We start from the raw sequence: 23,591 nt of genomic DNA, 5'->3' as shown, positions 1-23,591 counted from the left end.
TCTAGCTTGGCTCAGGGTTCCCAGGGGATCCAATCTAAAGCAGCCGCACTTACTAGAAGGGTGATGTAGAGTCAAGTCTGGCATGCAGAACCCTGGACAGATCCACAGTGGGTTCAGGACCCTGGACAGATCTCCACCAGTTAAAACTCACTCAGCAAGAGCTGTTCTCTCAGCAGCATGCAGAGGCCTTCTGAAGCCTGGCAGATTGTAGCCTATTGCTAACTCTACTTCTCTGAAGAGCTGTTTGTTTCCTAAAGGGACATGGCCTGATTCTGCAGGTGCTGGATCCCATGGCATGGAGGTGGTGAGGACTGCATCCCCACTGGCTCCACCCTAGTTTTTGTGTATCTGGCTGAATGCACATAGAATTGCTCAGGGTTCCCTGGATGCTGAAGATACCCCCTGCAGATCTTCAGCTCAATGCATGAAGGTCTGCACGGGTTGGAGCTCATGGGGGTGGGAATGTGCAGCTTCACTTCCCCTCTGTCATGTTCTCTTTCCTTGATCCTCCTGCCTGGCTCAGTGGAGGACTCAGAGTTGGAGGAGCCTTCATCAAGTAACCTATCATCTGCTACTCCAGGACCTTCCAAGCCAAACAATGTGGCTTTACCAGACCCCTCAGACTCAGAGGGCACCCCGCTGATGCAGTCCTCACCCCCTCCATGCCATAGGATCCATAAGAGGCAAAGCACATACTGCCCTGTCCTACACCATGCTTTCTTTGAAGATAGGGAGGAGAACACTCTGAAAGGGACTCTTTTCTCCTTTCTGGGTGGGAATTCTGTGACATTCAAAGTGGCTTTGGAGCATGCATTGCAAGGAAGTACCCAAAAGGGGAGTGTGGATGAGTGTCAGGGTTGGATCGGAGCCCATAGAGCCCCAAAGCAGTTCTGACTCTGAGGAAGAGATAGAAACCATGGGAGAGGAACCCGCGTGCTGTTCAGAGGTGCAGCCGGAGGGAGAGTCCCTCCCTGCTCACATTCCTGAGAGTGACAGTGACCCTGGCAGGGAGAGGGAGGGATAACTGGAGCTTCTGGACGTGAGGCGCCGGCGCAGGGACAAGCAGGAGATGGAGGGCGCCAAGTGGAGGTGCTCAGCTCAGCTGCGCCCTGATGCCCCATGGGAAAGGGGTAGACTCTCTCTTCCTAGCCCTTAAGTTCAGAGGCTTCCTGCCCTTTCCCTCCAAATAGAGACCAACTGATTCCCTAAGGCTGGAACCCCCTGGTAGGCAGCTCTCTTAAGTTTCTCTCTTAGGCTCAGGCAATTAGCATCTGCAAGTGTCATTAGGTTGAATGGAAATAAAGCCTTGGAAAAGAGCCCTATTGTCTGCGTGTTGATTCTGGCTACTTGAGGATTTCAGAAGGCAGCAAAGGCGCTCCTGACAATGAGTTACCCTTCCTCTTTCTGTGCTTCGGAGGTAACATTCCTTTACAGATGGGCACTTTCCCCATGGAACTTCTTCCCAAACAGTAATTGGGCTTTTCTGCTCACTTTTTGTGGGCATGGAAGGATGCATAGGTGAAGCTCTTCCCCTCGTACTCCATGAAGAACTTGCTGTCACCCATTCGAATGTGGTAAACCTCATTGCCTGAGCAGCGCCCGTACATCCTTTGCCACTGCTCCGGTGATTCCTGCCCCTCTCTAGAAATAGATCAGAGAGAAGGGGGAAAAAGACACCTGTTAGGGGTGTGGTGCATTTGAGTTTGGAACCCACAGCATCATTTGCAGTGTGCTGTGATACTCCTCTCCTGCGTTTTCCTGTTTTTCTCCTCAACAGTCAATCAGCATTTTGAGCCCATGGAACATTCTCAGGCCTCAGTGGGCTGTTTCAGGGGGTTCACCTTATTAGGGTTCCCCCCCCCTTAAGTCTTTTGATACTTCTGAGAATCTTGGGGTTACGCCAAACAAGCTGACACAGGGATGGTGCCATGTGTGTATGGATGATGCCGTTTGGACACAGAAGGATCCACACTCAGAGAATGGATTTGCTACTAATATATAGGATGGGCGCTACTTGATCTCATTTTAATTCATAATGAAAGAAATGCCAACAAATGGATGCAAATAAAGTTCATGTCCATGTTTTCATTTTTATTCATTCATTCATTACACATGGGGGGGGGGCTCCTGGTGGCTGCCATTTTATTTTCCCAGAATGCCCTGGATGTTGCACTACTCCAGAGAAGCCTTCCTCAAACTGGTGTCCTCTGGGTATTTTGAATTTCAACTCTCACCAGCCCCAGGTCACCAGGAGACTGCTGGTGGCAGCAAGCAATTAGTCAATGGAAAAGCCATGAACACGAATGCAAGTGATGACAATGAAAGAAATAATACCAAATGAGGAATGAAACAAATCTGATTTTTATCAAAGAATAATGAAATGAACCAGGTCTGGAATGTAAGCCGCCTTGGGTTCCTTGCAAGAGGAAGAAAGGTGGGGTATAAATGCAATAAATAAATAAATAAATAAATAAAATAAAAACCCTACCACTAGGCTGAGTGGGGCAGCTGTCTCAGGTGGTAGTTGCTGAGAGCAGGGAGTGTCAGTGGGGTTTTAACCTCAACAGTAAATTAAAGCAACCAGATCACAACTAAAGGCATTTACACAATAGAGCTGAGTGATACAAAAGGCATTAAAAGAAAAGAAATGTTGCAAAATGCAAGTTCTTTTACCCTAGCTGCACTTAGACTTCTCCAAGCCCCTTCCTCCTGCTCCCTTTTTAGGCTCTGGTCTCCCTGACTCTGCTCTTACTGCTCTCTTGCTTTCTTTATATACCCTCCTCCCTCAAAACCAAAAGTACTGTTTCAACCCAGAAGAAATAAAACTTAACTGGGGAAATGAAACTGAAACTTAACTGGGGAAATGAAACTGAAACTTAACTGGGGAAATGAAACTACCCCTCTCAGGGATACCCCCTCCCAACAAAACACTCCAAGCCGCTAACTCTGCACCTTTTCTTTTCCTTGCCTCTGTAGGCCTCAAAGCTTCACATACCCCAAGAAAGGGGATGCTTTCTGGACTAGCTGCCAAATGCCAAGAGGTAAGAATAACAACCAGCTAAGCTTGCCAAGCAACAAACCATCAACCTCCTGTAACACTTTGATTTGGTTCTGCGTTGCTCAAAGCCCACTCAGCCAAGAGTCTGAAATGGCAAAAATAAGTAACCTGCGGTGTCATCCTTCATGATGAGCACCCACAGGATTAGTCACTTAAAGGTATTTTATTGAAGCTTGCAATGTATGACCAGGAGAGATTGGGCTGGAGTGCATGAATCAAACGGCCTGCCACTGAACACACAGCACCATGAATAAAGATGCCAGATTTCCCTTCCACCAGGGATCTTTAGAATCATAGCATGTCCCAGCTGTCATTCTATGAACCCACTCCCCCTACCACCACTGCCAACTAGGAATGCCCGTCGGAAGGAAATCCAGCCCTTTGGGGGATTGCCAGACTTCTGTGGCATTCCAACTTGGCTTCCTTTTGTGAGCCGAGCCGTGCCAGTTCCCCGAGTGCCAGAGACTTTTAACACATTTTTTAACACATTTTTTTGTCTCGGCCGCAATTTGTGCAAATAGAGATTTGCGCAAATTACAGCCACAAATTGCACAGGATTGCATACCTCCATTGGGTTCCAGTATTATGAGAGCAGGAGAAAAATGTCTCCTGATCCACATTCTCCACACCATGCATCATTTTTTTACACCTCTATCCTGTCTCCCCTCACCCTCCTTTTCTCCAAGCTAAACAATCCCAGCTGTTGTAACCTTCCCTCATAGCAGAGTTGCTCCAGCCCCTTGATCATTTCAGTTGCCCTTTTCTGAACTTTCTCCAGCTCTACAATAACCCTTTTTAAAATACAGTGACCAGAACCGTCCACAGTATTTTAAGCGTGATCACACCATAGATTTGTATGAAGACAGCGTGATATTGGCTGGTTTATTCACAGTTCCGTTTCTAATTATGCCTAACATGAAGTTTGCCTTTTTTGCAATCCAAACCATCTAAGGGCCACCAGGTTGGGGAAGTCTGGATTATGCCATTACTTACTGTCCTCTGGAGGTGTGGACGAGGAGGGTGATGAGCGTTGAGGTTGCCGGGCAGACACAGTTCAGAGCTAGCATGGCATACTTGCATTCCTCTTCACAAACCACATGATCTGAAAGTGAGAAGGGCCCTGCAATTATTCCCAAAGCCCAACTCAAAATGTTTCTGCCACCCTCCTGCTCTTTAGGCCACCACCCCACCATTTCTCAGCACCCGGAACCCTGCTCTTTCTACTCAAGACCCTTGTCTGGAGACTGCGTGTGGCCCCTTCCCAGCTCCTCCTCAAGCCCGGCTGCCGAGTTCTGCCCCCCAACTCAAGCCCCTGCTTCCTGCCCCTCCATTCTGATTTCACCATTTCTAATTCTTCACCAGATGTGCTGTATATAATCCTGAATCTCTCCATAATGCTCCATGCATCTGATGACGTGGCCTGTAGTCCACGGAAGCTTATGCCAGAATAAATTTGTTCGTCTTTACGATGCCACGAGACTTTCCAGTCTTACTCTGATGCTCTAACCCAGACTTCCCCGACCTGATGCCCCCCGGATGTGTCGGACTGCAAGTCCTGATATCCCCATCAGCATTAGAGTCCATTAGCCATGCTGACTGGGCGTTGCAGTCCAACATATTTAGAGGGTAGCAGTAGCGAAGGCTGGTCTAAACACTACATCAAATGGGCTTTGGATTCCACCCTTCTTGGACCCCCTCGGTGGTCCATCTTTGATGGCGGTTGCTTTGCCAGTCTATTTCTATGCCTCCCTGCCATTTATTTCATCCCACTTTTCATTCGTTTCGTGGGCAGATTTCCCCCCTTTTGAAAAATCTTATCAGCTGAAAACAGTGTTGATGTGGGATGAAAGCTGGATGCGTTTTGTCTCCTGTGTCTAATCAACACCAGCTGACGAAGTCGGAATTGGGCCGTTAAACCCATCAGATGCTGGACTCCCTGTTGTGAGCTTTGCTTGCCAGCTGGACCCCTCACTGGGTCCAATCCCTGCTCTGTGGAAATGGCAAAATAGAATATAATTAAAAAGGAACAGCCAATCATTGTGCTTATATAAACCACAGAAGCAGATACGGAGGAAAATAGCAATAATACTGTTTGAGGGTTCCACAGCCTGAAAGGGGCATCGCCACTGAGTTGTATTCAGGCAGGGTGAATTAACTGTCCCCTCGTCATGGTATGTGAAGTCTTAAGGATTACACATCCCAGACACCCCCTCCCCCACCTTCCTTTAGACGAAAACGTGCTGCAGGCCTGAGTTAGGAGCTCCGCTAGTATATAGCCTTTTATTTACAAGACTATATACAACTCCCTTGCAGGGCTCCTAACTCAGGCCTGCAGAATGTTATCCTAAAGGAAGAGAGAGGGGAGTGGTATGCAGAGAGGGTGTGTGTGTGTGTGTGTGTGATGTAACAAGTTAAATTACCAACATTGGTGAGGAGCCCAGTTTCCATTATTAAAGTTTATCAGAAATAGGAAGTTGCTTTATATACCAGGTCAGACTATTTGTCCATATAGCCCAGTATTGACTGTTCTGGTTGGCAGCAGCTCTCCTGGATCTCACGCACAGAAAGGTCCTTCCCATGACATGTTACTTGAGGTTGCCCAGGGACCTTCCAATATCAGTATAATTTGTTCCATTATGAGACAACACAAATGTTTGGCATATAGGTGGAATCCATTTTCCCAGACACAAGTATCAGCTTGTGGTGGAAAATGTCTTTGCCATATATAGTGTTGTTTTTCAGCTGTTTCTTTGCACTGTTGTCCCATCAATATTTTCCATTGCTTGCTTCAGTTAGAGGCTCCCATTTTGTGTGTGTGTGTGTGTGTATTCAAGATTCACTCACAGTCTCACATCATCATGGTTTTTGAAGTCTTTAGGCTACAAAATCTACAGGTGTGTGATGTTTCTGTTTTTCACTCCCAAGAATGAGTTTGGTAGAATAGTTTAGCTTAAAATATACTGAGAATGACATTTCAAGGACATTGCCAAGGGGTTTAGACAGGTTCGTGCAACCACTTCTGTATTTCACAGTTACAAGATGGGAGATACGTGGCTCAACAACACTACAAGTGAGAAGGATCTTGGAATTGTTGATCACAAGCTGAATATGAGCCAACAATGGGATGTGGCTTCAAAAAAGGCAAATGCTATTTGGGGCTGCATTAATAGAAGCATAGCTTCCAAATCCCGGGAAATACTAGTCCCCCTCCACTCAGCACTGGTTACTATTCTATGATTCTGTGATTCTATGATTGGATCCTTGGCCCTCTTGGCTTATAAAAACTGGCAGGGAAGGAACAGCTAGCTGGGCCAAGGAGGTGAGCAACTCTGCTTTGCGAGAGGAAGTGGTCCGAAGCTGCATGAAAGAGGCGGTGGGGAGACCACACCTGCAGAAACTCTCCTTGGACCCAGAAAATCATACTAACATTAGGCCAGTGGCAAATGTTCCATTCCTGAGCAAGGCACTTGAGTGTTTGGAACTGGTTGGCAACCACCCACGCTCTTGGATGAGACCGATGTTCTGTATCTAGGGATGTCATAGAATCATAGAATAGTAGGGTTGGAAGGGGCCTACAAGGCCATCGAGTCCAACCCCCTGCTCAAGGCAGGAATCCAAGTCAGAGCATCCCTGGCAAATGGCGTCCAGCCTCGTCTTGAAGGCCTCATCTTAGATGTCGCAGGCATCTAATACAGGGGTAGAGTCCAACCGACTCCCTGCCGCTCAGCCTACCGGACTGGGGTCTGCAGACACTGCCGGGTGACTACCCCTGATTGCTAAGCCACGTGAGCCACTGGACAGCCCGACAAGCACCCGGCGATGGCTGTGTGGCTGCCTGGTCCCTTAGTGACCTAACATTTTGTGTAAAAATGGAGGCTTGTTATTCTGCGTAAAAGGCCTTTTATGGAAATGGCAGCCATGAAGCCGCCTTTTACACAAGATTAGAGGTGTGAAGAGACCTTTTCGGTGGTGGCCCTCTGATTATGGAATTATATCCACAGCGAGGCCCGCCTGGCCCCAACGTTGTTATCTTTTCATCACCAGGTTAAGGCCTTCCTCTGGTGGTCTCATGCATTTGGACAGGGAGGAGAAGAATGTAAAATATTCATTAATATGTTTGCCATTGCTTGGGGCAACCTGATGTTTAGGTGTCACCTCAGGCTGCCTACCTCACAATGTTATCTTAAATGTCCAGCTCTCATCTGGAGAAGAGGTATGCTCCCCAAGGTAAGGAAAGTGTTCTCAAATTTAGTCCTTAGAATGCATAGAAAAATAAACTCTCCACTTGAAATGTTTGGCCGCATTTCAGGTTGGGCCTGGCACTGCACCCTTCCTGCTACTCAGCCCTTCTTGCCACCGCCTCTGCCTTCCTCACGTTTTTAAAAAAGGCTTACTTTGGGGACACCAGAGCAAGGCCTCTCCTTAGGTGTAAGTCAGAGGTGGGCAACCCTCTGGCCCCAGAGAGGCATGCAGCCCTGGCTCTAATTCCAAAAACTGTCTGCAAGAGATCACAGCCCTCTGGAAAGAGGGATCTGTCCCTCCCCCAGCAGTCCACTGAGAAGGGAGGAAGAAAGGGGGGGTGGGGGGGAGACAGAAAGGGGGCAGGTGGAAAGAGAAGGGGGGCAGTGAAGGCTGGTGGCTCTGATTTCAGCAGGGATGTGGATCCATACCAGGTTTCAGTCAGAACCAGCCAGAACTCTAATGCAGCTATCCAAGGTGCTGAACCCTATCCCCAAAATAGGTTCAGCACCTTGGATAGCTCCATTAAAGTACTGGCTGGTTCTGACTGAAACCCGGAATGGATTCACAGCCCCAGTGAAATTGGAGCCATCAGCCTCCACTGGAGGAGTGACCTCACCCATGTTTGACTCTGCCCCCCCCTGCACCGACCCAGGGGTCCCACCCACCAGCAGCATGAAACCCCCAACTGATTATGCCCCCCAACGTCCAGGCTCTCAATGGGAAAAAGGTGCAAGTGATGAACCCTTTCCAGTGAAGGAGAGGCCCTGTGGCTGAGAAACGATTTTGTCTGGGGCCGTGAGATCCCAAATATTATAGGACCAGCTTTGAACTGAGGGAGGTTTTAGAGCATTTCCAGCTAGAGATGATAATGCTACATCGCCTTAGTCCCCTATTATTTCAGCAAACAACCAAACAGACAAGAAAAGGGGTGGGGAAACACCCTACCAGCAAATTTTACATGAAACTTATTCTCTGGCTTCAAGATCTGGACGTAGAGGGGACAATTTGGAGCGAAGTCTTTCACCGCCCAAGCTCTTAGAATGGTTTGATGATCCTACAGAAAGTAAAGGAATACAATGATCAGAAACCTCTTTGGCGCATTGTACAACTTCCATTTCAGCCTTTTCTGGCCCTTTTTGCCTTCTAGATGTGTTGGGTTATACCTCTCATTGTCCCCAGCCAGCACAGGCCACATTGGCTGAGAATGATGGGAGTGGTAGTCCAACACTTCTAAAGGGCGCCGGGTCTGGAAAGGCAGAATGATATCCTATCACTTTCAAAGATGCCAGGTTCGACCTGGAATTGGATTGAAAAATAACAGGCAGCAGCAGCAGCAGAAATATTGGAAATAGTACAATGGTTTTATGCATTTTGCTGATATGTTATTATTGTTGTTGTTTTTTCTTTTTTGTTAGACTGGTTTGTGACAGAAATAAATTTCATCATTTTGGGAATCTGCCTTTTCCAACTCAATGTTCTTTTTGTTATGTTGTTTTGTTCAGTTGGTTATGTGAATTCGTTGTATTTCATGTTGTTATTAGTATTGTATGCCACCTAGAGTGGCCGGGTAGCCGGCCAGAAGGGCAGCTAATAAATCTAATAAACAAACAAACAAATAAATACAAAATGTCACATTTCAAACTGAGAGGCTGAAAGTCTTTACAGGCTGTAAGGCTTTACCGTACCTGAAAGGCTTTACAGTGCAATCCTATGCACGTCTACACAAAAGGAAGTCCCACTGAGCTCATTGGGACTTACTCCCAGGTAAGTGATTATAGGTCTGGAGCCTTAGACTTGCTGCCTCCCCCCCCCCAAAGATCTAATTTGGGGGTTGCTTTGATGGGGGCAGGCAGCATGTATGAAACCTCATCCTAAACAGTCATATACTAATTAAGATTATATACCAAACATAGTCCAATGCAAAATGGACTACACAAATAGTTTGTTCTTAAACCCTTTACATACTGCCTGTTAACAAAAAATGCTCCTAAGTTGGTTCATAAACAAAAAATACTTTGCATGCAGAAGATTCCAGGTGCTATAGGTGCCTGGCGTCAGGGATTGGCATGGGCAGGCAGGTGTCAAGGGCCCAGGAGTCCAAAAGGGCCCATTCGTGCTTGTGCTTGCTTGCCTGCCGCCGCTCTCCCCCTCCTAGCCCACCTGGGAAGCCAGATGGCCAAGCCTGCAGGCCCCGTGGCCCCCCATTTTAAAAGCCTTTTCTAAACTTATGTAATGAGCAGCGGCGATCTGAACCAATCAGACACTGCCTTTGGCAGGGACACGGCCAATGTGGGCACAGGGCAGTCTTAACATTGCTCATTGGCTGAGTCCCCCCAAAGGCAGTATCTGATTGGTTCAGATGGCTGCTACTCACAAAGTAAGTTGAAAAGAAAAGAAAAGACCTTTCAAAATGGCATGCAGAGTTTGCTCTTGGCTGGCCAGGGTGGTGCCTTGCCGGAGTCCAGCCGAGTGAGGAAGAGGAGGAGGAGGAGGAAGAATTGGATCCAGATCCACCACACCAGATTAAAAATAAATAAATAATGGAGGGGATTGGGATTGGGTGGCATTGCTGGTGGCTTGGGCAGAAGGGGGCTTTGAGAGGGGAGGGGAGTTTGGCTGGCTGGTTGACAGGCAGGAGGGCTTCAGTGGTGTTGGGAGCAGCGGGGTGGTGGTTGCCGGGCAGCTGTAATAGAGCTGCCGCAGCGGCGGCAGACAGGGCTGTGGCTGCTACAGGTGGGCGGCAGGGCCCATCAGCAGTGCGGTGCTGAGGGCACGCTAGAATCCAGAGACAGCCCCGGGTGCGACCCCCAGCATGGAGGAAGGAAAAAAAATGACTTAATCCAGACAAGGAGGAGATACTCTGGGAAAGGAAACTGGCCCACGTGGTCTTAGATGGGGTTGCACTCCCTGCGGAAGGCCAGGTGTACGATGTGGGAGTGCTCCCGGGCTTGGCGCGAACCGTGGAAGCTCCGGAGGCAGGAGTGGACAGGAGGACTTTTTACCAGTTTAGGCTCGTACGCCAACTGCAACCCTACCCGGAGAGGGAAGATCTTGCCTGAGCTATTCACGCTCCGGTGACATCCAGGCTGCATGCACTCTATGTGGGGCTGCATTCGAGGATGGTTCCGAAACTTTAGCTGGTGCAGAATGCAGCCGCACAGACGTTGGGTGGCCGGCTCATGTGACACCGATACCGCCCCAACTGCACTGACTGCTGCTGCGTTTCCAAGTCCAATTTAATGTGCTGGTTTTAAGTTTTAAAGCCTTAAATCATTTGGGCCCAAGTTACTTGAAGGACTGTCTTCTCCTGTTCCAGCCTGCCTACACTCTGAGGTCATCAGCAGAGGAGCTTCCTAACTCCCCACTGCCAAGGGCAGTTAGGCTCGTGAATACAAGGGAGAGGACCTCCTCAGTGGTGGCCCCACACCACTGGAAGCAGCTTCTGTCAGGGATTTGTCAGGAACCTTCTTTGCAAGTTGTCAGGAGGGTTCTGAAGATGCACTTGTTTACAATGGCTTTTCCATAATCTCTGGGCTGCTCATTTTATTGGTGTTACCTCTTTTTACAGCGTTCTTATAGCATTGTATTGACCATGTATTGGTTTTTAAGTGTTTTTGCAGATCCTGTGTGTGTGTTTTTAATCTTGTACACTGTATAAAGAAGGTCCTATCCATAAAGGCAGCCAAAACATCTTTTAAAATAAATAAAAATGCGTAAATATTTCAGTGTTCAGAGAATAGCCTAGAGGGGCAGGGGGGCTATTCACCATCTCAAAATGGTCAAGGGAAGAACTGTGAGAATAAATGTAGTTCAGCTGGACTTCTTTGTATGTCCAGATATTCAAAGCCAGTTCCCTGATGGTATAAATCAGTGTTTTGTCAGCAAAAGTGTTTTTATCGGCCTCAAAACAGCCCGAGCCTTCTCTGACTTACAGCAGCTGTGCGGTCCACCTCGTTCCGGCTGCTCAAAATGAAGCAGGCTTCCCCATTGTCCATCCTGAAAACATTAAAAAAGATTCTATCAATCATACTCAAGAGGAGATCAAAAGCAAGATAAAAGCTCTGGAAGACGGTGGGGGCAGGTTGGGGGGGGGAGAGACACATATTTAGGGGGCTGTCTACCTCTCTCTTCCCTTCTTTCCTCAGCTAATTGTAAAGCCTCATCAGACAGCCACTTTGCTTTCTTGCATTTCTTTTTCTTTGGGATGGATTTAGTTGCTGCCTCCTGAACAGTTCAAAATTGGGAAAGGAGTACGACAAGGCTGCATTTTGTCGCCCTGCTTATTTAACTTATATGCAGTGTACATCATGAGAAACGCCGGGTTGGATGAATCACAGGTTGGAATTAAGATTGCCGGGAGAATTATCAACAACCTCAGATACGCACATGAGACCACCCTAATGGCAGAAAGTGAAGAGGATCTAAAGAGCCTCTTGTTGAGGGTGAAAGTGGAGAGTGCAAAAGCTGGTTTGAAACTCAACATTAAAAAAACTAAGATCATGGCATCTGGCCCCAACACTTCCTGGCATATGGAAGGGGAAGAAATGGAAGCAGTGACAGATTTTATTTTCTTGGGCTCCAAGATCACCGCAGACAGTAACTGTAGCCATGAAATTAAAAGACGCTTGCTCCTTGGGAGGAAAGCTATGGCCAACCTAGACAGCATAGTCAGAAGCAGAGACATCACCTTGCCGACAAAGGTCCATCTAATCAAAGCTATGGTTCTCCCACTAGCAACGTATGGCTGTGAGAGCTGGACTATAAGGAACGCTGAGCACCGAAGAATTGATGCTTTCGAACTGTGGTGCTGGAGAAGACTCTTACGAGTCCCCTGGACTGCAAGGAGGTCAAATCAGTCCATCCTAAAGGAAATCAACCCTGAGTGCTCATTGGAAGGATAGATAGTGAAGCTGAAGCTCCAATATTTTGGCCATCTAATGCGAAGAGAAAACTCTCTGGAAAAGACCCTGATGCTGGGAAAGACTGAGGGCAAACGGAGAAGGGGACGGCAGAGGATGAGATGGCTAGATAGCATCACTGATGCAATGAATATGGACTTGAGCACGCTCTGGGAGAGAGTGGAGGACAGGAAGGCCTGGCATCCTATGGTCCATGGGGTCACGAAGAGTCGGACAAGACTGAACGACTGAACAACAACAACAACTACCTCTCTCTTCCTTTAAAGCCCTCTGCAAATATCCCCCTTTTTGTGGAGTCTTTGACCTGGTTCACACAACACTATAAGCCAGGGTGAGTCATTTCAAGGTAGCTTGTCTTGCCGTCCAAACCCAAAGCATTTTTCCCCCATTGTGGGTTGTTTTCCATGAACGAGCCACCCTGAGAACCCCAGGCTTGCTGCTGGGTTGTTCAGGGTGGCTTGTTTTCAGGGTGATTTGTGATGTCTGAACCCGGCAGGGCGACTTCATTATGGGTTGCTGGGAATGGCTAGAGAGCCTCCTGGGAAAAGCAGCAACACCCCCCCCCCTCGCTCCTCACAATCTCACTAGTGCAGCCACCATCTTCCCTCATCCCTTGGCAGAAAATCAAGAAGAAAGGACACTGGAGAGTCCAAATGCGTTTGCAACCTTTTCTTTTTCTTTTTCAGTGTTGCACAAGTATGCACATTCAAAAGTCCGCTGCTATGAAATTTGCATAGTTTCCCCTCCACTTTACTGCTCTGCCATGAAATGTGTGTGTATTTACTGATCCCACTCACTGCTCTGCTTTGAAATTTGCATATATTTGCTGATCCACTGCACTTGTCTGCCTTGAAATTGGTGTCTCTATTCTCTATATGTTAGAGAAATCTGCTACAGGTTCAAATGGAGGTTTGTGGGTCCTTTACATGATGTCATCAACCTCCAAAATCTCTCCCATGCTTTATAAACTTTATCCCATTTTTTTTAAGATCGGGAAAAGTCCGGCATTTTTTCTAGAAGCACGACAACAGCTCTGTGTAAATGCACAACTCTGCTATACCACAGTGCCATCTAGTGGCTGTACAATGAAACATGTAGAACTTGCAGAGAAAGGACCCCCTCCCCAGGCATGGGTAAGCATGTGTAAAGGAGCCAGTTTTAATCCTGCAAAGAATCTGGAAGCAGAAGGCGTGGTAAAATTGCAGGATAAAAATGTGGTGTAGAGAAGCCCTCAATCTACACCAGTGCAGTCTCTCTCTCTCATGCATGTACACACGCGCACACACACACACACACATGCACACACACAGAAAGCACTTTGTAAGAACAGGATATTGTTTACTGGACTAATGTCTGTTGACCTTAATGCACAAGCTTTGGAATCTCATAGAGCTCTTTGTGGATTGTAAGTCTTCTGCTAAGCTGTCTCCCCTTTCCAACTCACTTTGCTCTCATGAGATCCTGATCCTTCAGGGCAGATCCCTGGAGATAGATCACTCGCTGAGACCACAATGGGATCTGCAGGACCCGCCGCACTTGAATATCCATCTCTGTCGGACAAAGGATAACCACATAATAATCCTGAAAGAGAAAGCCAGGTGTGTCACAATTAAGCATCACTGCTTAACATTTTAGGGTGTGTGTTTTTTAAGGACCACAAACCTTTACGCTGTTTAAGGGCATATTTACACAACATGTGTGTGTGTGTGTGTGTGTGTGTGAAATAGATTTGAAACTGGTCTAACTGTAATGACTTCCCACCCTGCAAAGAAACCTAGGAACTGTAGGTCTGTGTACGATGCTATTAAATTTCATAGAATCATAGAATTATAGAACAGTAGCATTGGAAGGGGCCTATAAGACTATCGAGTCCAACCCTCTGCTCAGTGCAGGAATCCAGGTCAGAGCATCCCCTGTCCAGCTTCGTCTTGAATGCCTCCAGTGTGGGAGAGCCCACCACCTTCCTGGATACTTTAAAGAGATCCCTCGCATCTTTTCAGAACTGCAATTTGGAGGGTCAAACTAGATGATATATTCACTGCATAATCACATTTCATGTATCTTTTTTTTTTTTTTTTAAGCAGACACAACAAGGCCCAATCAGGTTCAGGACCATGGGGTGCAGGTAGGGAGTTAACCCTTTCTGGTAAAAATTGCCCCCTGAAGCTGCTATTCAAGGAAGGAATAAGAGCTTGGGAGGAGATATTTTCTTAGGAACCACAGCATGGGGTTTGAAAGGGTTAACCCCCCTTGCCACTTTCCTGGTCCTGTCCCTGCTTTTGTTTTGATTGGCTGTAGAGATGGGTGAGAATTTGGGGAGGGGGGTGGTTTTTGATAAGAACTTAGCAAAATCTACTCGTTTCTTCACAAATGGGATAGGAAGAACTTAAGATTTATTTATTTTTTAAATGAATGTGGGAGTAGGAATGGTGGAGAAATCCACCACGGACTTCAGTGAGGTCAGATTCTTTAGAATCCAGTCCCCCAGAGTCCGTGGCAGAACAGACTGCTCCCCCCCGCCACCCCACGAAGTCTGGTTGGGATGGACCCTACCTGGCCCCGGCCGGTCCGGGTCCGTCATCTTCAGTTCGCAGCCATCCGCTGCTGGGCTGTGGACACAAATGGCGCCCAGCGTAGCAGATGCCATTTGCATCCCTGCCCTTGGCCATGATTGGCTACGTAAATATTTACGTAGCCTATCACGGCCAAGGGCAGGGACGCAAATGGCGTCTGTTACATCAGACGCCAATTGCGTGGCAGTGGATGGAAGCCCGGCTGAGGACGGGCCCAGTGTCAGGAGCGCCCTGGTGGCCTCTTTCAGTAGACTCCAATAGCCAACTCAAGACACAGACGGAAGGTTTCTTTTCAAGGCTTTAATCCTTTTACAACTTAATGACTCTTTCAGATGCTAATCACCAGTGACTAAGCAAGGAACAGCAGAGTAGCCTATGCTCTGAGTAGGCAGTTGATCCCCATTTGAAGGAGAATCACTTGAAGACCCTGAACTTATGGGCTAGGGAGAGATCCTCCCTCTTTCCCTTGGGTCCACATTCCTTGCGCGCCAAAAGGGCACTACGCCTCCTTTCCGCGCCCTCCATCGCTTGCCACTCTTTGCGTCTGCGTCGAGCATCCAGCAAGCCCCCCTCCGACACTTGCTCACTGCCAGGGTCACTATCTATCTCAGGAATGCCGGCAGGAGGAATCTCTGCCAGCTGCTGTGCCTGTGAGAGATGAGCGAGCTCCTCTCCCATGGATTGCTGATCATCCTCAGAATCAGAACTGCTCTGGGGTTCCATCGGCTCAGTTTCCACCCTGACACCTGGCTGACAGCTCCGTGGACTCGCCACAGAGTGGAGCCAGCCGGGGAGGATTCCGGGGGGAGGAATAGATCACTTCCCCCCCCCATGGACCCCTTCAGCGGACTGGTAAGTGGGCTTTGCACACCCCTATGTGGGAGAAAGAAAAACAGATACATTTGTCCACCCAGGCACAGGCCGTAGCCCTTAAAAGACTGGCTGTGAATCCCTGTGTATTCAGTCATGTCTGTGGTGCTGAATTTGGGTTGCCACCTGTTCTTTTTCTAACAGGCTCATCTTAATGGCAGGCGGGTAGAACATAGTCCTCTCCGAGCTGGGAATAGCTATATCTATTGAATTCGACCAAAGCGGATGGGTGAAGAATTTCATGCAGGTTTTATTTTTGTTTTTTTAATAAGAAATTTCTGAAATTCTCAACTTTCTTTATAAATGGGTTGGAAAGAACTTGAGAATAAAAAGAACAAAAGAAAATCAAATGTGGGGGGAAGTGATTTCCCAACCCTGGCTTAAGCAAGTATATTAAATGCATTTAAGATCACCTCCTTTGGCCCTGACTTCCTTGGTGGGGAACCTACTTGTTAAAAGAAGTTCAAAACTAGACCTTTTAGTCTGGTTATCTGAGGCCACGTTAGGAAATCCCTCTGTGTCTGGCCATGAATTTTCAGGCTTTCAAGCCCATTGTCTCTCTGTAGAAACTAACTGCTTTGCATTGCACATGATGAGAGACACAGCTCAGCTTCACCTGCAGTCTCGGGTGAGCATAGAATTCATTGAGGAAGTCCATGAGCAGGTCGATCTTGAGGGAGCTGACACAGAGGACCACGTGCTTCTCCGTCTGTGCTCGGTGGCGGCTGTAGTTCCCTCCCGATTTCTGGCGCTCCATCCACAGGTAGACGAGTTCCTCAAACTGCAAGCAAAACAGCAAGCTGTTTACCCACCAGGGCAAATTTGCGCGATCTGCGGCTGAAATTTGCGCAAATGTTCTTTTACACCATTTTTTTTTTTGACGGAAATTCCGCCAGCTGGCCCAACTCATTGCATGCCAAGTTGGGCCAGCTGGAGGAAGACAGAACAGAGTCCAGGGGGCTGAGCTGACAAAAGCTAATCAAGCTCCACCCCCCAACCAGATTCCTCCAACATCCCTAGGAATAAAATGGAATTTGCTTGCACTGCCCTGATGCTAAACACATTGACTTGGGAATAGACACTATTTTATTGTAGAAAAGGATATAGAAAGGATGCAGTGGTGATCAGCATGAACCCTGCCTGCCCCCCATGCCGGCATGCCCATGCTGACCCAGGTGCTCTCACCGGGCCTGTTTGATGTGCCCCCATTACCTGCAGCTCTCTGGGTGTTTATTTGGGTTCTCCGTCCAGGAACAACCATTTTTTGCTTTGTGGAGAACTTCTGACACAAGCAGGAATAAAAAATTGGAATGGATCACGGTAGTAATATGAGAGTGGCTGAGATTCAAGCCAGTCTAGACATTGCACAGAGAAGCTTGGATCCTGAATGGCTGATGGGCTAAGTTGCAATTAATCAGACACATGGAAAAGATTCCCAGAAATGTGTTCAGAGAAGCATGGTATGTGCTTTGTATATTTCAGGACTCAGCTCTGGTATTGGGATTTGGGAGCTTTCCTAAACTTAGCACAAATATTTATCCATGTCTCTTCCTAGAACCTACTCTAAATGATTGGGAGCAGACACCTCTGGACTATGTTTTTGCCAGGCATACTGGGAATTGGGGATGGCACGGGTGCCTGATTTCATCCGGGAATCCAGCGGAACTGCCCCTGCCTGCACCCCAGAGCCCTGCTTGCTGAGCCCCTGCCCCTGCTCACCCCCTGCTCCCACTCGCCCCCATCCACACTCAGCGAGTGGCCCACACTCACCCCAGCAGCCTCAGTGAGCTCCGTGGTTGCCATTTTTTGCAAAATACACTGGCGATTGCAAAAAATGTGCATATTTGTGTGTGCAAAAATGCACATTTCGCAAATGCATACATTTGCGTGTGTGCAAAAATGCATATTTTTGAAAAATGTGCATGTTCATGCATGTGCCAATATGCACATTCACAAAATGCACATTCCACGCGTGCACAAATATGCACATTCGCAAAATGCACATTTTCGCATATACGCAAATATATACATTTTTGTGATAGCCGTTTTATTTTGCAAAAAATGAAGACTGTGGAGCTTGACGAGGCTGCTGGGGTGAGTGCAGGCTGGTCGCCGAGTGTGGGAGGGGCTCGAGTGCATTCCATGGACCGGCGAGTGGGGGTAGGGGCTGGGTGGGAGCCCGGAGAACCCGGTTGCAGGTGGGTTCGCACATCCCTACCTGGAATCTGTTTCCTGAGCTTGTGCAGAGTTCTTTTTTCCATCACCACTGACTAATTCTCAGCTATCCACTTACCGTGAAAAAACAGATTCCTGGGGAGTTGCCATCGCCATGTAGGTGCTTCTACTCCCTCTCTCCCCCCTCTCTTTTCTTTAGAACTCAAACCACCAGAGAGCTCACACTGACAGCTGGAGCTCTAAGCAAGAAAACTCAACAGACAACTTGGGGAGAGAAAAAGTTGACAGTTGCTCAGTTTTCTCCCTGGCCCAAGTTACCAACCAGCCACAGCTCAATGATTCTGTGACAGTTTCTCAGCCAAGTGAAAACACTGGAGATTGTTCAGCATATTGGCTGATGAGAACATTTGTCTGCTCCAGAAGATCAACTTGCATCCAGCTGAGCAGCCAAGGGTAACATCTCTGAGTGGACCTAGTCAGTTCATAAACTGGAAAAGGGAACCACGTCAACAGATCCGGCAACTTGCTCACTTGGATTGGGATACATAGGGCTCATGTCACCATGTTCACCACTGATCTCCTAGCTGTGATCAGCTTCCTATCAATTTCCTGAGGGTATGTTATTGGTGACCAAGCCTGCCCAAAAGACAAGCTTGCTAAATCAAAGCAAAATGTTTTGCCCCACAGCGTGGCTGCTTTGGAAAAGAGCTGAGCTGGGCTGAAAAGTACACAGGTGAGATTTGAGAAGCTCAGGCCACAATCTGATACCCACCTACCTGGAATAAGCTCCATTGAACTCAATGCGACTAACTTAGGGATGCTGGAGAAATTTAAGATGGACTGAAATGAGCTAGGATTTCTAAGAATCTGACCTGTAGAATCTGCTGTGGAGCAACCCCCTCAGGCCGCGCAGAGTCCATGGACTTTCAGGGTTTTTTTTTACTTTCCCGAAATGTATGTGTATTTATTTGTAGGAAAATATGCAAGTTTCTGCTGAGGAAGAGTTGGATGGAATGGGGAAGAATACGCTAAATATTACGTACTAAGGTAAATTACGTAAATTGTTGCAAAACCTCTTAACGGAATTATTTGAGTATTTTTCTGCATGACAAAGAAAATCACATCCATCTGTGAGCGGGCGATGGAAAAAAAGGCTCCTGACAATCCGTGAAACACAGACAGAGTGTATTTTACACAGTCCGTACATCCCTCGATTCCTGGAGAGACACGCACAGGATCATATTGCCTGTGCTTATAACGTAGGGTGCAGTCCTATCCAGATGCCCATCAGCCTTCAGACTTGGAGGCTGATGGGCATCCTATGCAGAGCTGGAGGAGTGGCAGAGGCAATCTTTTCCTCTGTGCTTCTCCTGCTTTGCATTTTTGCTAGATGGGCACTGTTGCCTGTCTAGCTAGGGCTCTGCAGAGGGGGAGGAAAGGAGGCTGGGGAGGGCTGGGGACAACTTGAATCCCAACCTCCCCAATCCCCTCCATCCCTGCCCACAGAAACACCCCCTTTCTGCCCTCTCCAATGTCGCTTTTGCTGTTTTGCAAGCTTGGAGAGGCAGTCGGCACGGTTCTCTCCACACCGGCTGTGAAGGGGAAGGGAATCATAGAATCATAGAATCACAGAATCATAGAATAGTAGGGCTGAAAGGGGCCTACAAGGCCATCGAGTCCAACCCCCTGCTCAATGCAGGAATCCAAGTCAGAGCATCACCGACAGATGGCTGTCCAGCCTCATCTTGAATGCTTCCAGTGTGGGAGAGCCCACTACCTCCCTAGGTAATTGGTTCCATTGGTAATTGGTTCCATTGGGAAGGGGTAGGGAGTTTGGAGTCCTGGGTCTAAGCACTGTCTCTGACCTCAGATCCAGGAATCCAAACTATCCTATGTGCCCCCCCACGATGCTGTCTAGGAGGCCATAGGATTGCTCTCCGCATTAGTCTTGTAGAACCTGAGCTGCTAAGTCAGAGTTTATTTCCTCCTTAACAAGTCTTCAACTACTTTGAAAATTAGCATTAAGACTAGGGATGTTGGAGAAATCCAGGACCGAAGCAAACGAGTTTGGATTTTCATGAATCTGACCTGCAGATTCTGCAGTGGACTGGCTCCCCCCCACCCCCCGTCAGGCAGATTCTGTGGAATTGCCAACTGTTTTCCTAACTTTCCCGAATTTTGTGCAAATTTTGTTGTAGAAAAATATGCAAAATTAAAACAACTGGCCAAAAATGTTCATTTCCCCCATAGGCTAAAGTGTGAAGATGTGCATGGGGGGGGGGGGAATTTGCACATTTGTGCAAATTCAGAAACAATGATGGGTGGACAATGGAACAAAAGTATGACAACCCACGAAACACAGACAGAACGGATTTTACATAATTCATACATCCCTAGTTAAGACACACTACTAAATCTGAACTGCTAAATAGATCCTGTAGGCTGAGGACCCCTTCATGGATCACTGCCTTGTTGTGGCGAAGGGGCTTGCGTAACTCAGTGAAGCCATAAGCTATGCCGTGCAGGGCCACCCAAGACGGACAGGTCATGGCGGAGAGTTCTGACAAAATGTAGTCCACTGGAGAAGGAGATGGCAACCCATTCCAGTATTCTTGCCAAGAAAACCCCATGGAACGTATCACAAGGCTAAAGAAGACCTGGTGTGCTATGGTCCATGGGGTCATGAAGAGTCGGACATGACTGAATGACTGAACAACAAGGCTGAGGACATGCAAAAGATGCCTAGCTCAGAACTTACCAAAAGAAAAAGAAAAAACAAGCAGGACATTCAATCTAATATGCAGTCTGAAATATGATAGAATGAAGCGTCGTCTTCTTTTTTAATGAAATCTGAATGAATTCAAATATGACAACACTTTCCTGAGTTTTCTTGACTTTATCATCATACCTTAAGGGAAAAGAGTTAGCAACTCAAGATAAAGGGAGCAACTGATCTTTCTCTCATTTATGTATTAGTTCTACCCAGCCTTTCTGCATTAATTTGATTTGCAAAAGACATGCATCAGCACCATCGAAGAGCTGAACTTGCTAGATCAAAGCAAAGCACATTTTGCAAGATCACTGATGCATGCTTTGCAAAGAATTTTGCAGCTCTGCTCTGATCCTTTCAGCGCTCAGCTCAGGTCCTGGTCTGCCTTAATTCTACAAGCATGTCTTGATGATGGCTCACCCAATAATGCCGTAACTATAGGAGGTTATTCTTACCTGCAGGGGCAAAACTACCAAGGCCACACATATCATGATCACCACTAACAGCTGAGAGGGCCAGATCTTGGGTGTGACGTCGCCATAGCCCACCGTAGAGAAGGTGACAATGCAGAAATAAAAGGACTTGAAGAGGGAGAGGTTTTCACCGGCTCTTTCTAAGTGCTGGATGCCACAGGTTCTGGATAAAATGGATGGACAAATAGCAGATATGATTCTGCACACAAAACTAAGATTCTACCCTGAAACTGATGAGGATTTGGAATCCTGCCGAATTTTCACATTCAAAATAAGGACTTTTATTTTGAGCCACCGTTTTCCACACAAACATTTGGAAGGTGATGCTAGGATGGGTCAGTTTTCGGACCTCCCTTACTAGGCTCAGCAGGGCTCTCGTTGGCACCATCCTTGACCTGCCTGCAGTTACCTGACTTGGGAGGGTTTTCCCCCTAAAAGGCAGCCTAGAAATAGTAGAAATAAGGGAACATCAAATAACTTTTTGGTTTGGAGAGGACCTCACTCCCCCCCCCCGCCCCATCCACAATAAGTCCAATGACAGGGACATGTGGCGATGGCAGCTAGGAGGGTTCCATCAAGCCTGGGGGAGTTAAGGAGTTAAGCAGGGAAGCTTCTAGGCCAGGAGGAAGCAGCTGGATGCTGTCCAGATGTTTTAGACTACAGCCCCCATGAGTTCCAGCCACCACGTCCAATGGTTGGGGAGCAGGGGACCTGTATTCTAAAACATCTGGATGTCCCAGGTCGCTCACCTCTGTTCTAAGCCTTGTCATTTTCCCATTTGACATTACTTGGATCACAAACAATAATTCAGATGGCCAGGGGAGACATCAGTGAATTGAAAGCTGTGTACACTTTGTACCAAATTTGCACCTTCAAAAAAACAAAACACCCATCCCATCTAACGCGGCATAATGGAGGCCTGCTACCTATGCATCGATCAGTTCCACTGGGGAACTGATGACTAGGATCCAATTATCCTGAGAACTAAACTAGCCCTAAGAACAAAAATTAGAAAAAAATGAACCTCTGAACACTACCAAGATGGCTTGAGCCAAATCCAATTCTTATAACTTGTAGCAGATAAGGCCTAGCACGTTAGATCCTACAGTAGTAAAAGTCGTGTTAAGATTACTGAATTGCAATTCTGCCACATCAAACTGAAACTGAGAGAACTGTGAAGAATACACAACAGCCGTTGTAAAACTGAGCTCACCATGGAAACCTGCCTCTCAGTCAATCCACTGCAACTGGTCCTTGAACTCCCAGTAATTCAGAAGTCCAAAAATCCCCAAAGAAACTCCGATGGGGAGAATTCCAGGAGCATTGCTGGCTGTAGGCTGTGTTTCCCAAAAAGGAGCTTCCCGAATCCCGACTAACCTGTGCACAGTCTACATGGCAACTCCAGTTTTTAAAAATACTGATCAGCCTAGCGAGAGCTTACCCAGTGAAAACAAGACACAGCAGGGTGCAAATCAAAATGAGCACCTGGTTGAACATGGCAGATTGGGTTCTTTGTATCGCTCGGTGTAGGTCATTCTGGAAAAAAAGAAAGAAAAAAAGAAAGAAAGAAAGAAAGAAAGAAAGAAAGAAAGAAAAGATCTCCATATGTACCAAAATGGGATAACAAGGGTCACTTCAGATTGTTGCAAGCACACCACTTCTCTGTCCCACCCCATGCAAGAGATCGCAAGCACTGCTCAATCACTTCCACAATCCACACAGCCAAAGGTGCAATACTCGACCCCCCCCCAACTAAGACTGCCAGCTCTCCGTCACCCCAAAGCCTGCTGGCCCAGAGGGTGGCCAACTCTTGACAGTGAAACAGGGCATGATTTGTGGATTGGGCCTGGGAGAATGGTTCAGTGGCCAAAGGGTGGAGCTTGAGATATAGAAGCCCAGAAAAATGGGGTGGGGGGGAGGATAGATGACGAGATAACCCAAATTTTAAATTTTGCGGTGGGGAGGAAGACATCTGAAAACCGCTTGTGAGTGATGAGTGAGTTCCTTTTTAAGCACTTTCGCCAGCGTCGTGTGCTTGTCCATCCAGCAGGTAAGCAACAACGCAGTCACTACCCCATGACACTGCTTATTTATATAGCAATTGGTGTTGCATGAACAACTTCCATGTGGGATAGTTGCCATAGGCAGATTTGTGTCAGCAAGGAATTGTGTGTGTGTGTGTGGGGGGGGATTCATTTGGTTTGCATTTTAATACGCACTGACCTAGTTCACACTTTCCAAACTAATATGTGAACCACAATGCAATTGTCTGTCGTTTTTCACATGTCTCCAGATGTTATGATGCAGTTCTCCAATCAAAAGGGGAAATAGTGTACAAAAATGAATAGACCTGAGGACATTGCTTGCAAAAAAAAAGTGGATTTTAGAGAAAAGGTGTGCAAAGTTGTGTACATATTTGGGGGCAGACTTAAAAAAACATACACTTGCAAACTGATGCAGAAATGGGAAGGAACTTGTGCTTGAAAAAATGTGAGCATTCTAGCTAGCAAA

The 23,591-nt window shown here is 47.3% G+C and overlaps 1 protein-coding gene across 3 annotated transcripts in view; it reads right to left on the bottom strand.

Moving 5' to 3' along the window:
• The window catches only part of KCNT1 (potassium sodium-activated channel subfamily T member 1), a 187,997-nt gene that overhangs the window by 41,959 nt on the left and 122,447 nt on the right, over positions 1-23,591 (bottom strand). For all 3 annotated transcript variants that reach the window (XM_084821145.1, XM_084821144.1, XM_084821143.1), the window contains 8 exons: positions 22,522-22,616; positions 21,063-21,243; positions 16,279-16,443; positions 13,664-13,800; positions 11,233-11,296; positions 8,246-8,354; positions 4,052-4,160; positions 1,492-1,641 (listed from right to left, as the gene is read on the bottom strand). In XM_084821145.1, the coding sequence (XP_084677271.1) occupies positions 1,492-1,641; positions 4,052-4,160; positions 8,246-8,354; positions 11,233-11,296; positions 13,664-13,800; positions 16,279-16,443; positions 21,063-21,243; positions 22,522-22,616 (1,010 nt within the window). The remainder of the gene's footprint in view (positions 1-1,491; positions 1,642-4,051; positions 4,161-8,245; positions 8,355-11,232; positions 11,297-13,663; positions 13,801-16,278; positions 16,444-21,062; positions 21,244-22,521; positions 22,617-23,591) is intronic.

The sequence above is a fragment of the Heloderma suspectum genome, chromosome 14, assembly GCF_057233095.1.
Source record: "Heloderma suspectum isolate Gila_16-S chromosome 14, 16-S_ref, whole genome shotgun sequence".
NCBI lineage: Eukaryota > Metazoa > Chordata > Lepidosauria > Squamata > Helodermatidae > Heloderma > Heloderma suspectum.
This window is presented reverse-complemented; position numbering and strand designations above follow the sequence as displayed.